Source organism: Nycticebus coucang, chromosome 2, assembly GCF_027406575.1.
Source record: "Nycticebus coucang isolate mNycCou1 chromosome 2, mNycCou1.pri, whole genome shotgun sequence".
NCBI lineage: Eukaryota > Metazoa > Chordata > Mammalia > Primates > Lorisidae > Nycticebus > Nycticebus coucang.
Window position 1 is genome coordinate 57,334,501 of NC_069781.1, and position 15,129 is coordinate 57,349,629.

Here is a 15,129-nt window from a genome sequence, read left to right on the forward strand (position 1 = left end):
AAAAAGTGGAGAAATACACAGACTACATATACAGAGATGTAGTGTACCTGTGTGAAAGGTTTACAGAGCTTCAATTAAAAATAATCTTAAAAAGCTCACTGGTCAAGGAGTGGGGAGACAATAATGAAAAGAACATAAAAATAACGTGGGTGAGAAAATGCTCTACACCCAAGTACAGGGTGCATGAAGAAAGCAAAAACAGGAGTAGAAAGTAATGTGGGGACATCCAGAAAGCTGAAAGTAGTTATGTTCCCTATTTAAGACCAAGGCCCAAAGCACCATCTTCAGAGAACCTAGAGACCAAGGCTCAGGGTCACCCACCTCCCCAAGCCCAGAAGCATCTTCAACATCCACAATGGCCTTGCCCTTCTCTGTCCTGGTGGCTCTGGTGGTGCTCAGCGGCACGTCCATCTGCTCTCTGGGCTGTGATCTGCCTCAGTCCCACAGCTTGGGCAACAGGAGGGCCTTGACTCCCCTGGTACAAATGAGGAGAATCTCTCCTTTCTCCTGCCTGAAGGACAGGAGTGACTTCAGATTCCCCCAGGAGGAGTTGGGTGGCAGGCAGCTCCAGAAGGCTCAAGCCATCTCTGTCCTCCATGAGCTCACCCAGCAGACCTTCAACCTCTTCAGCACAAACGACTCATCTGAGGCTTGGAATAAGACCCTCCTGGACCAGTTCTGCACTGGCCTCTATCAGCAGCTGAAGGAGCTGGAAGCCTGTCTGATGCCAGAGGAGGGAATGGAAGAGACTGCCCCGATGAACCAGGACTCCATGCTGGCCGTGAGGAGCTACTTCCAAAGAATCGCTCTCTACCTGAAAGAGAAGAAATACAGCCCTTGTGCCTGGGAGATCGTCAGAGCAGAAATCCTGAGATCCTTTTCTTCAACAATAAGCTTGCAAGAAAGATTAAGGAGAGAGGAATGAGACTGGTTCAACGTGCCAACCATTCCGTTGACACCGTCACTATCTTACTCTTTCATGGGTTCTGCCATTTCAAAACTCTCAATATTGTTATAACCAACCATTATTGAATCAACTATTTCAAGTATTTTCCAGAATGGCAGGCAATATGGTCTTCAATTTTATAGGTACTGGCCACTTACACATGACCTTTGATGATGGATCTATTTGTTATTTATTGAAATATTTATGTATTCAACTATTTGTAGGATTTAACTTATTTTTGTTCAACAAATAATGTGAAACTTTATGATGTTAATATAATAAAACATGTTCTCTATATTTATCCAATTTGTTAATTTGCTTTGTTCATTAACTATTTGCTACGGAAAACTTTTGGTATTTGTTTATTCTTCTAAAATGGAACTCCAAGCTTGATTACAAAACGTGATTAAGTAATGCGTTGTACAATTCTTTTACCTGTCATTGTTATACTCAGGATATAAGTCAAAATTAGTCTAATGTAAGCTACTGCTGTCTGTTTCATTCAGCATATAAAGATGAAAACAATAACTACAGTTCTTCACTATTGAAACTTTGGTTCTTGGAGGGAAAGAAACCTAAAAACAGTAACCATAGCCAATTCGTGTCAATTAAGTAAACGTTATAATGAGAACAATGAGAAATCGGGGCAATCCTCTCAGAAGAAGGTAGACTAAGGTATGCCAGGAAATAAAAAATAAAAGCGGCGATATTCTTTATAAATTGACAGGTAAATATGTAAGTGAAAATGTCTTTTATGACTTGGGGATGCATGAGTTCACCATTTGGAAGGAATTCAATGCCTGGAACTTCATAACTGGCAACTGAAAGGACAAATATGAAGGTGGTCATGCGGGGAGAGAGAGCAAGAGAGTGAAACAGACTCATGCTTGATTCTGAGGACCTTCCACTCTTAGAAGGACTGGAGAGAGCAGCTGCTATGGAAACAGTGGTGATATACCTTACGTCAGAAGGACAGGGAGAATGGCAATAAGAAGGTCTTAAAGGAAAGAAATGTGCTCAGAAGAAGAATCAGTGGACTTACGGAAATGTGGATTGAAGGTGTCCACTCTATCAGGAAAACAGACAGCACAGTGAGAGGTGTTTTGGTGGAAGTCATCAGTGGAAACCACACTGGATTAGGTGGAAAAGTGAAATGAGACAAATGAAATCAGTGTCTCGTATACAGAAAATGTTACGGTTATGGGAAGGTTGCCTTGGAAATGGACAGGCGAACTGGGGTTGAATCTTCAACAGAATGAGGGTGATTTTGTATTGGCATAGTTTTTCATTCCATAAAGTATGTGTACATCTGAATAGAGTTTGTGGTTTTCATATATTTGTAAAACATATCCATATTTTAAATATATTTTATTTGCTTTACTTACTGTGTTCTTGGCTGTGCGGAAGATTTTTAGTTTGATCAAGTCCCAGTAGTGTATTTTTGAAGCTGCTTCAATTGCCCGGGGGGTCCTCCTCATAAAATACTCGCCCAGACCAATTTCTTCAAGGGTTTTCCCTGCACTCTCCTCTAGTATTTTTATAGTTTCATGTCTTAAGTTTAAATCTTTAATCCAATGAGAGTCTATCTTAGTTAATGGTGAAAGGTGTGGGTCCAATTTCAGTCTTCTGCAGGTTGCCAGCCAGTTCACTCAGCACCATTTATTAAATAGGGAATCTTTTCCCCACTGAATGTTTTTAATTGGCTTGTCAAAGATCAAATAATGGTAAGTAGCTGGATTCATCTTTTGGTTCTCTATTCTGTTCCAGATATCTACTTCTCTGTTTTTGTGTCAGTACCATGCTGTTTTGATCACTATCGATTTGTAGTAAAGTCTGAGGTCTGGTAGTGTGATTCCTCCTGTTTTGTTTTTATTTCTGACTAACGTCTTGGCTATTCGAGGTTTTTTCTGATTCCATATAAAATGAAGTATTGTTTTTTCAAGATGTTTAAAATATGACAGCGGAGCTTTAATAGGGGGTGTGTTGAAATTATATATTGCTTTGGGTAGTATGGACATTTTGATAATGTTGATTCTTCCCAGCCATGAGCATGGTATGTTTTTCCATTTGTTAACATTTTCAGCTATTTCTTTTCTTAGAGTTTCATAGTTCTCTTTGTAGAGATCTTTCACGTCTTTTGTTAGGTAAATTCCCAAATATTTCATCTTCTTTGGCACTACTGTGAATGGGATAGAGTCCTTAACTGCTTTTTCAACTTGACTGTTGTTGGTGTATATAAAGGCTACCGATTTATGGATGTTGATTTTGTAACCTGAGACGCTGCTGTATTCCTTGATAATTTCTAGGAGTTTAGGTTTAATAACCAGAATCCACAGAGAACTCAAACGCATCAGCAAGAAAAAAACAAGGGATCCCATCGCAGGCTGTGCAAGGGATTTGAAGAGAAACTTCTCTGAAGAAGACAGGCGCACGGCCTTCAGACATATGAAAAAATGCTCATCATCTTTAATCATCAGAGAAATGCAAATCAAAACTACTTTGAGATATCATGTAATTCCAGTGAGACTAGCCTATATCACAAAATCTCAAGACCAGAGATGTTGGCGTGGATGTGGAGAAAATGGAACACTTCTGCACTGCTGGTGGGAATGCAAATTAATACATTCCTTTTGGAAAGATATATGGAGAACACTCAGAGATCTAAAAATAGATCTGCCATTCAATCCTGTAATTCCTCTGCTGGGCATATACCCAGAAGACCAAAAATCACAACATAACAAAGGTATTTGTACCAGAATGTTTATTGCAGCCCAATTCATAATTGCTAAGCCATGGAAAAAGCCCAAGTGCCCATCGATCCACAAATGGATTAATAAATTGTGGTATATGTACACCATGGAATGTTATGCAGCCTTAAGAAAGATGGAGACTTTGTCTCTTTCATGTTTACATGGATGGAGCTGGAACATATTCTTCTTAGTAAAGTATCTCAAGAATGGAAGAAAAAGTACCAAATGTACTCAGCCCTACTATGAAACTAATTTGGGGCTCTCACATGAAAGCTATAACCCAGTTACAACCTAACAATAGGGGGAAGTGGGAAAGGGAGGGGAGGGAGGGGGGTGGTGGGTAGAGGGAGGGGGATTTGTGGGATCATACCTGTGGTGCATCTTACAGGGGTATTTGCGAAACTTGGTAAATGTAGAATGTAAATGTTTTGGCACAATAACTGAGATAATGCCAGGAAGGCTATGTTAACCATTGTGATGAAAATGTGTCAAATGGTCTATGAAGCGAGTGTATGATTCCCCATGATCATATCACTGTATACAGTTATGATTTAATAAAAAATTAAAATAAATAAATAAATAAATATATTTTATTTATTTCAATCATAACATAATACATTATTCCCAATTATACTGGATCATCAGTTTGGCACTATGTGGACTATCAGGGAAACTGACAAACTTCCTTCATTAAAAAAAATTGGGAAACTGGAGCAGACGATCTCTGTCTCACTTACAAGGTAAATAAGGAAAACCTGGGTGAAAAACCACTGGAAACTACTACGGAACCAAAGAAATGCAGACAAAGCGTGCAAGAATAGTCTATAACTGTGAAGTAAAGAGAGATTGGGCAGTTCTTGCAGAAATTCACAATATCAACCTTACAGCAGCATATGGATTACAAATAACAACAAAGAGTTCTACCTTGCAATTCCATTCTGCTTGCTTGAACAGATGATGCTCAGAAACCCAATAAACCTCTCTGAGACCTTGTTTTCTCATATAACATAAATGTGTTCTATCTATTGTATATTTGTGAATCTTCAATGAATACATGGATTTCAAAGCACTTAACAAAGCATTCTCCATTGAGTATGGAGTTATTAACAAGATCTGGTAGGTGTTTCCCTATTTTTCTCCATAGTGCTGTAGATGAGAATGTTACTTGCCTTTCTATAGAGCCCTAGAAACTGTGTCCTCCCATTCAGGGAACTAAGCTCCAGAGGAGGCAGCCTCAAAAAACAAATTTTGTAGCAAATGGTAGAGAGGCTCCCAAATCGACCCTCCCCTTTTCAAACAAGTGTCCTCTCTATACTCAGAAATTGATGCTTTATATGAGTGCCTGAAAGGGGAATTACTGTCTAGCCAGGAATTCAGTGAAGATTCAATATCTATTTACCCTGGCACATGCCCACCCTCATCTTCACTCAGCATTCCACATACCCTCCTAGCACGTGGGTTTTCTGCCTCACCAGGCAGAAACCCCATGGGACCCTAGTCATTCACTACCTTCATCTTCCGGACCATGCATACACAGCTGCTTTCTGTTCTGCTGTCGGTTGGGCTTCGTGGTTTTCCTAAGCAGAAGGCCACAAATAGAAAGCAGAGCTTACAGACAACACTGGTGCTCTGCAGTGACATCAGCAACACAGTCGTTCCAGAATTTCCGCTGCCTATGACATCATGGTAGATGTAGCTAAATAGAAAGAGAAAGCAGGGTCTAGCCTGTGTGTGGGCATTTGTAGACCTCCCTGTGGAAGACAGCCCCCTGGTGGCCAGGAGTGACCATGGTGGCCGCTAAACCAGACCTGAAGGTTGGTTTCAGATCTATGCAGAAAGTTCACCACCCCTGGGGATTTCTCTTCCTTCTGCCAAAAACCTACTCCTCAGCAAGAACAGATGTCATGTGTCATCAGCCTGTTTCCTTACCCCTGCACTATGACAAAGAGAATGAGTGTGTCGCTTGGGGCACGACATGGCGTCCTTGGCATTGGCATCTAGGAAGAGGGAGACATGTATTTGCTGCCTACAGCGGGCTGTGTAGACCAGGGTGCCCACCTGAGCATCACACCTTTCCACTACTGAAGGTTCCAGGCAACAGGCAGAGCTGCCAATCTGGGTGTGAATCTCAAAACTATCCAGGAAAGGTTCCGGATTCAGAGTGCATATTCTCCTATGTAAATTATTTTGACCCCTTGCACATTGCGCTCCAAGGGTGAAGTCAGAAAGAACCCATTCTAATATTGTTTACATGATTTATCCATTTTTTTCTTCTTTTTATTGTTAAATCATAGCTGTGTACATTAGTGCAATCGCCTGTACCCATTCTAAGATGCACCATAGATGTGGCCCCACCCAATACCCTCTCTCCACCAAAACCTCCCCCCTCCCTTCCCCTTCCTTGGCCCTTTCCCCATAGTCTTGTGCTATAGTTGGGTTATCATCTTCATGTGAAAGCTATAATTTAGCTTCATAGTAGGGCTGAGTACATGGGATACTTTTTCTTCCATTCCTGAGATACTTTACTAAGAAGAATATGTTCCAGCTCCATCCATGTAAACATGAAAGAGGTAAAGTCTCCATCTTTCTTTAAGGCTGCATAGTATTCCATGGTATACATGTACCACAATTGGCTAGTCCATTCGTGGGTTGATGGGCACTTGGGCTTCTTCCATGACTTAGCAATTATGAATTGGGCTGTAATAAACATTCTGGTACAGATGTCTTTGTTATATTGTGACTTTTGGTCTTCTGGGTATACACCTAGTAAAGGAATTATAGGATCGAATGGCAGGTCTATTTTTAGGTCTCTAAGTATTCTCCAAACATCCTTCCAGAAGGAACGTATTAGTGGGCATTCCCACCAGCAGTGCAGAAGTGTGCCCTTTCCTCCACATCCACGCCAACATTTCTGGTTTGGGGATTTTGTTATGTGGGCTACTCTTACTGGGGTTAGGTGATATCTCAGAGTAGTTTTGATTTGCATTTCTCTGATGATTAAGGATAATGAGCTTTTTTTCATGTGTTTGTAGATCTTGCATCTGTTTTCTTTAGAGAAGTTTCTCTTCAAGTATCTTGCCCACCCTGAGATGGAGTCATGTGTTCTTTTCTTGTTAATACTTTTGAGTTCTCTGTGGATTCTGGGCATAAGACCTTTATCGGAGGTATAACCTGCAAATATTTTCTCCCATTCTGAGGGCTGTCTGCTTGCTTTACTTACTATGTTCTTGGCTGTGCAGAAGCTTTTTAGTTTGATCAGTTCCCAGTAGTGTATTTTTGATACTGCTTCAATTGCCTGGGGAGTCCTCCTCATAAAATATTCACCCAGGCTGATTCCTTCAAGCACTTTCTTCAAGTATTTTTCTAGTTTCATGTCTTAAGTTTAAATCTTTTATCCAGTGAGTCTATCTTAGTTAATGGTGAAAAATGTGGGTCCAGTTTCAATCTTCTACAGGTTGCCAGCCAGTTTACCCAGCACCATTTGTTAAATAGGGAATCTTTTCCCCACTGAATGTTTTTAATTGGCTTGTCAAAGATCAAATAATGGTAAGTAGCTGGATCCATCTCTTGGTTCTCTATTCTGTTCCAGACATCTACTTCTCTGCTTTTGTGCCAGTACCATGCTGTTTTGATCACTATGGATTTATAGTACAGTCTCAGGTCTGGTAGCGTGATTCCTCCTGCTTTGTTTTTATTGCTCAGTAATGTTTTGGCTATTCGAGGTTTTTTCCAATTCCATATAAAATGAAGTATTATTTTTTCAAGATCTTTAAAGTATGACAATGGAGCTTTAATAGGAATTGCATTAAAATTATATATTTCTTTGGGTAGTATGGACATTTTAACAATGTTGATTCTTCCCAGCCATGAGCATGGTATGTTTTTCCATCTGTTAACATCTTCGGCTATTTCTTTTCTTAGAGTTTCATAGTTCTCTTTGTAGAGATCTTTCACGTCCTTTGGTAGGTATACTCCCAAATATTTCATCTTCTTTGGCACTACTGTGAAAGGAATAGAGTCCTTGACTGTTTGTTCGGCTTGGTTATTGTTGGTATATATAAAGGCTACAGATTTATGGGTGTTGAATTTGTAGCCTGAGACATTGCTATATTCCTTGATCACTTCTAAAAGTTTTGTAGTAGAATCCCTAGTGTTTTCCAGATATACGATCATATCATCTGTGAAGTGTGAAAGTTTGATCTCTTCTGACCCTATGTGGATACCCTTCGTTGCCTTTTCTTCCCTAATTGCAATGGCCAAAACTTCCATTACAATGTTAAAGAGCAATGGAGACAATGGGCAACCTTGCCTGGTTCCTGATCTAAGTGGAAATGATTTCAATTTAACTCTATTCAATACAATATTGGCTGTGGGTTTGATGTAGATGGCCTCTATTAGTTTAAGAAATGTCCCTTCTATACCAATTTTCTTAAGTGCTCTGATCATGAAGGGATGCTGGATATTATCAAAAGCTTTTTCTGCATTAATTGAAAGCACGCCACCTACCAAGACTTAGCCAGAATGAAGTGGAAATGTTGAACAGGCCTATATCAAGTTCTGAAATAGCATCAACTATACAAAATCTCCCTAAAAAGAAAAGCCCAGGACCAGATGGCTTTATGTCAGAATTCTACCAAACATTTAAAGAACAACTAGTACCTATACTACTAAACCTCTTCCACAATATAGAAAAAGAAGGAATATTACCCAGCACATTCTACGAAGCAAACATCACCTTGATCCCCAAACCAGGGAAAGACCCAACAAGAAAAGAAAATTATAGACCAATATCACTAATGAATATAGATGCTAAAATACTCAGTAAGATCCTAACAAACAGAATCCAGCAACACATCAAAAAAATTATACACCATGACCAAGTCGGATTTATCCCAGAGTCTCAAGGCTGGTTCAATATACGTAAATCTATAAATGTAATTCAACACATAAACAAACTTAAAGATTTATCCATTTTTAATCATAACTTCTCTTCTAAATGGAAATGAAACATACCTGTGTATGCTATTCATTTGCTGACTCTCATACCTGACACAGTTATCCCTTCCTTCATATTCTCAATCCCATTCTTCCCTTCCATGTCTCAATAGTTTCCTTCCTCTTGATCTAGAAATCCCTCCTGCACCCTCCTCTTGGCTTCTCATTAACCTACACTGCTGGTATGTACAGCTGTTTGCTGTTCTCTGGAGGGATATCTTCATCAATTTTTCCTTAAGTATATAAAGCCACTGTTAAAAGCAGAAGTTGTATGAAAGTTCTAGGTTTTGTATAAACTCTTAAATAAAAGACGTTTTACTATTCTTACAAGAAATATTTCCGGTGGTGAAAGAATTTTACTGTTAATAATGATATAATAGTAGCTGTAGCAAAAAGGAAATATAGGCAATGCCCTAGTTCTAAATATCCCCCTGATGTATCACTCGTACTTATGAATGGAGACTATCATAGGTAATCGGTAAATGTACCTATTCCAATTTACATCCACATTTAACAGAACTTATCTCGTTCCTAACCTGGGGATTGCCTATAAGTCTTTTTCCATATATAAGGAACTATGAATACAGTTACATGGGAATTGCGCCACCTACTGGCCACAGTGGACAAAGACAGCCGCTGAGTGTGTGGAGAGCCACCTTTTCTGTTTTCTGCAGAAGTCCACCCTTTGGCCAGAGATTTTCTTTCCTTCAGAGGCTTTTTCCTGGAAAGAATTGACCACAGTAGTAGAATAAGTCCATTTCCTTAACTTTTATATCTTAGACAGGAAAAGTACTCCCAGATTCAGTCAGGCTATTTCCTCCTTGGATAATGGGCAGCTATGTGGGGAAAGTGTCAGAAAGCGTCCCTTGCCCCTAGCCTGCTCAGCCTTCCAGAGCCTCCTGACTTATCAGTCCCTTTTATGTCAAATCAATCTGTGTCGGCAACTGCAAGAGAAATCAGGGGGAAGCTCCTGTTTGATGGTGCCTTAACTCTTTTTGAAGAGTTTTACAAATTGATGCCTATTATCAGGTTATGTGCCTTGACTTTATAATCAGGAAAAAATTCTCATTCTCACTTTGAATAACAAAGGAACTTGCATCACTTTCACCTCGATTCGGTAGTTAAGAGAGATGGAACATAAGCAAAGGAATTTCAGAGAACACATGATTGGCAGTTGATATCTAGGGACTATTTGGGTAGAATTGAGAAATATTGAGGTAAACAGCATGATACTGTAATTATAGCAGCTAATTAGAAAGCATGTATGAACTGCCCAAGTGTGAATTGCTCAAGTAGCAGGGAAGAACTTCAGTTTTGCAAGGATATCTCAAATGTCTGTCTCAGCTTAGAGATAGTCTTCTCTCTTATGGATGGGATAGAAGGCCCTAATATAACATTAAAGGATTTTTGTCCCTTACCTTTTTCCCTCCTCTACTGCTAGTCAGGGAAGCAGTTTAGGAACAAGGCCACACAGACATTTTTAAATAAACCAGGCTCTGTCCTTATGATTTCCTAATGCTTCTTAAATACTGTGACTCCTTTCATTCTTTCTTATACTTTTTTGTAAATTACCTTTTCAGGGTGCTGAAAAGTTCTGATTTGGCTGTTTACTGTCACATTGCCCTGGAAATCTTTCTAGCCATATCTTGTTTTGTATCCTGAATTATTAACTTATTATACTTATTATATCTTCTACAGTATTGGGGACTGAGCAGCAGGTCTGAAAGGACTTGAGCAGGGTTTGCAGTGGGTTCTGTGAGTGCTGAGCTGCCCAACCTTCTTGTGTCTGGCTGAGGAGTCAGACTTTATTCCCCCCTCCCCACCTCAGTTGAGGCACATCTAGTCCATCTGAGAAGGGGCACAGGGAGGCAGATTTCAGTGCCCCAATGCCCAGGGAGACATGAAGAGGGGTCACTTTGCAATGACAGCTGGAGATAGCCAAGGTTTTCCAGACTCAGGCAAGAATATGAATGTGGCCCTACCCAGACACTTTCTGTCCTGTGTTTCATGAGCTACAGGGGTCAAAACCCACTGATGTCCAGTCTGCCACCAAAACATATGAAATTGAGTAAACCTTGCCCACACATCTACACCCAAAGATCTAGGAAAGAATCCAGGAGGTCATTTGTACCTCTGTTTAGATGCTTCCACTTCCAATTCCTGAGGAGATTGGACCAGGCAAATGAAACTCCCCTGCTAAAAAACCAAATTACATGTCATGAATTTGAGAGAGTTGAAGAACGAGAAGCAGAAAAATTGTGTGACCCACCACCTTGCTTTAAAATTTCCTTAGTTTTTCTTACTTCATCATGACTTAGAAAGTAATACAAGAGTGGAAAGACAAATCTTGTCCAGTAAACCACCTTGTGAAAAGAAATATCATGGGGGCAGAGTAAGATGGTGGATGAGAAGGATCATTCAGCTGAGCTCTCATAGAAGGACCAAGGAAAAAGAGAGAACCCAGCCATATGTGGTGCGGGGACCTTACCCAGAGTCATAGCTCAGGGAGTACTGATAAGGTCTTGGTGGATAGGGGCTACCATTATGGGAAGGTCATGAAAAAGGTCTTAGTCAATATGAGACCTGCCCCTGAAGGATTCCTGTGAGCTTTAAGATGTCAACCTGGCAGGGTAATAATACTGAGGAAACAATCAGGTGATCACTGAAAACAACCAAGTGTAGAATAAGGACCATAGAGGTTGCTGGCTGTGCTGTCTGTCTCCAAAACAACCCACAGTACCACCTAGGGTCCTGGCAACATATTATAACATACTGTCATCAAGAGCAAGGACTTCTGTTTATTTGGCCATAGGAAGGGTTTGGCTTTGCTCAGGCTGAGGCCGCTTCAAGACCTAAGCTCTGAGACAAGGCAATTTGAAGTAAAGGAGGCAGTGAGAAGGGAAAATGAGGACAGAGAGATTAACAAGAAAAAAGAACACATGACAAGAAGCCCAGAGAAAAATTCAGGCAACATGAAAAACCAAAACAGAGAAACTCCCCCAAGGGACCATGAGGCAGCTACTACAGAAGAGTCCACCTATAAAGAATTAATGGACTTGACAGAAAAGGAATTTAAAATATGGATTATAAAGACAGTAAGTAATGGACAAGAAAATGGAAAGACAAAACCAAAAGGCAGATAAGAGATATATAGAAAAGATATGGCAGAGCTTAAGGAAATGAAGGAGACAAACAGGGAATGTAAAGATGCAGGGAAAAGTATCAAAAAGAGGTTAGACGATGGAGAAGAAAGAACCTCAGAGCTAGAGGATAAAGTTTTTGAGTTAACCCAGACAGTTAAGGAGGCAAAAAGGAAGAGAGAGAAAGCAGAACAGGCACTTAGAGAACAACAAGACTCCATGAAGCATTCAAACATACAAATGAAAGGGATTCCTAAAGGGGAAGAAGATTGGCCCAAAGGAATGGAAGCCCTTCTGAAGACTATTATAAATGAAAACTTCCCAAGTTTTACGAAAGACCCCAACATACTCCTTTCAAATGAATGTCGAACCCCTGGTCATCTCAACTCAAAGCCTCTCCAAGACACATTGTAATGAACCTGTGCAAAGTCAAGATGAAAGAAAAAATTCTGCAAGCAGCCAAGAGTAAACGCCAATTGACCTACAGAGGCAGAGCCATTAGGATGACAGCAGACTTTTCAACTGAAACCTTACAAGCCAGAAAAACATGGTCATCCACCTTCAACATTCTTAAACAAAATAATTTTCAGCCCATAATTCTGTATCCTGCTGAACTAAGCTTCAAAATTGATGGATAAATCAAATCCCTTGCAGATATACAAGCATGGAGGAAATTCACCACAAGACCAGCTCTACAGGAAATACTTAGACCTATTCTACACACTGACCATCGTAATGGACCACCAGCAAAGTAAACATGCAAAAGCTAAAGGTCAAAACTTAGCTTCCACAATGGCACAAAGGATAAAACTATACAATGGACTTACACAAAATAAGATGAATAGAATTCTATCACACTTATCAATTCCCTCAATAAATGTCAATGGACTGAATTCATCACTGAAGAAGCACAGGCTGGCTGAATGGATAAAAACTGTATATGCCATCCATATGCTGCCTCCAGGAGACACATCTGGCCTTAAAGGACAAGACTCAGGATTAAGGGATGGAAAACTGTATTTTAAGCAAATGGAAATCAGAAGAAATGAGTGGCTGCAATCTTATTTTCAGATACAAGTGGATTTAAAGCAACTGAAGTTAAGAAAGACAAAGATGACTGGTCAAAGGAACAATGCAGCAAGAAGAAATTTCAATTTTAAACATTTATGCAGCCAATTTAAATGCTCCCAAATATATGGAACAGTCCTTGATTGGTCTAAGCAATATTATATCTCATAACAACACAATAATCAGGGACTTTAACATCCTTCTGACAGAACTGGACAGATTCTCTAAACAGAAACTAAACAAAGATATAAAGGACTTAAATGTGACCTGAGAAAAAATGGGATTAATAGACATATACAGAACACACCATCCCAAAGCTAAAGAACATACATTTTTCTCATCAGCTCATGGTATGTACTCAAAAGTAGACCACAACCTAGGATACAAATCAAACCTCTGCAAAATTAAAAGAATATAAATTATACCTTGTATTTTCTCAGAACAAAAAGCAATAAAGGTGGAACTCAACTCCAACAAAAACCTTCATCCCCACACAAAGATTGGGAAATTAAACAACCTTATGCTGAATAATAGTTGGGTTCAGGAAGAGATAAAAGAGGAAATTATTAAATTCTTCAAACATAACAACAATGAAGACACAAGGTACCAAAACTTTTAGGATACAGCAAAAGCAGTCTTAAGAGGGAGAGTTACCACATTAGATGCCTACATTCTAAAAAAAAAAAAAAAAAAGAAAGAAAGAAAGAGAACATCAACAAACTCACAAACCAGCTTATAGAATTGGTAACAGAAGAACAATCTAATCTCAAACCCAACACTCCAAGAAAGAAATAGAAAAGAAGAAAATAAATAACCAAAATAAAAGAGATTAATGAAATTGAAACAAAAAATTCAGAAAATTAATGAAACAAAAACTTGACTTTTCAAAAAAATAAATAAAATCAATAATGTTTGGCCAGATTAACTAGAAATAGAAAAGTAAAATCTGTAATAAACTCAGACAGAAACAATAAAGGGGAAATAACAGATGCCACAAAAATACAAGAGATCATCTTTTTACTACAAGAAACTCTATGCCCAGAAATTTTACAATGTGGATGAAGTGGATAAATACCTGAAATCATACCCTCTCCCTAAACTTAACCAAGAAGAAATACATCTCTTGAACAAATCAATTTCAAGAACTGAGATCAAACCATACAAAATCTTGGGGGAAGGGAAAAGATGGCTGACTAGTAGCAATACTAGGCAGAGACTCCTGACCAGAGGGAGAAAAACTGGACAGAATCAGACTCTATGAAACAAAAAGTGGGAAGTTGAGCCAAGAAAGAAGTTCAGCAAGCTGTGAGTCCAAGGAAGAGCATTCAAGTAAACAAATTATAGGTACAAAGCCTATCACCTAGAGGATGGGAGACCCATTCCCCAAGCTGGAGGCTCACTTTGGGCTCTTTGCAAGTGAGCAGGGTACAAAAGACCTCTCATTTTATTTCACTGGAGAGAGCTGATAAACACTGGGTCTCTTTTTCCAGGCAGGTCCCACTTATGAACCTAGACACTACCCTGCCCAGCATAAAATTGAACAAATATTTTCCCCACAATTCTGAACTCCCAATTCATCCCGCTCCTCTCACATGGAAGTGTGAAGTTCTGCCCACTGCAGAGCCTAGAGTGTTTGGTCTATTCCTGAGAGATCTGGGCATAGCGTGGACCGCAGAACATAAGCACAGAATCTGTGACTCATAGGGAAGAAGGAGAGCATGGGAATAAAGGGCATGTGGCAGGAGGAGGAGCAGTTCCTGGTTATGACTATGCCTGGCCAGCAGTGGGGTTGACCCTTGGTTCTGGTTGTGTCTGGCAGGAGGGGGTGTAGAAACCCTGGCTCTGAAGGTGCCCAGAAGTGGGGGAGTAGACTGAGCTCAGAGGGTGGTGGCATGGTCCTCAGCTCCAACTGAGCCAGTGAGCAGAGATGCAGACTCCAGTGTGAACTGAGTCCAGCAGACAGGGGTGAGGATCCCTGGCTCCAGCTGAGCCAAAGCAGAGGCATCCCAGGTGTGGATTAAGCCCTGCAGAGAGGGCGTGATCCTCTGGCTCCAACTGAGCTGAAGACCAGAGATACAGATGCAACAGTGGACTGAGTCCAGCAGGTTGGGGCATAGACCCTGGATCCACCTGAGCAGGCGAGCAGAGAAGTGGATGCCCAGTGAAATCTGAGTCCAGTGGTAGGGTACCATACCCCCTGCTTTGACTGTGCCCAGGGGGCAGGGGCACT

General features: G+C 40.2%; 1 protein-coding gene across 1 annotated transcript; it reads left to right on the forward strand.

The window, feature by feature from the left end:
• Window positions 1–355: 355 nt before the first annotated feature.
• On the forward strand, window positions 356–925 carry LOC128566392 (interferon alpha-5-like). The gene has a single exon (XM_053563282.1). The coding sequence runs from the start codon at window positions 356–358 to the stop codon at window positions 923–925; it is 570 nt and encodes a 189-aa protein (XP_053419257.1).
• The last annotated feature ends 14,204 nt before the right edge of the window (window positions 926–15,129 follow it).

Excerpts from the sequence above, each read along its gene's own strand:
- LOC128566392 (XM_053563282.1), top strand. The coding sequence starts at position 356 with ATGGCCTTGCCCTTCTCTGTCCTGGTGGCTCTGGTGGTGCTCAGCGGC.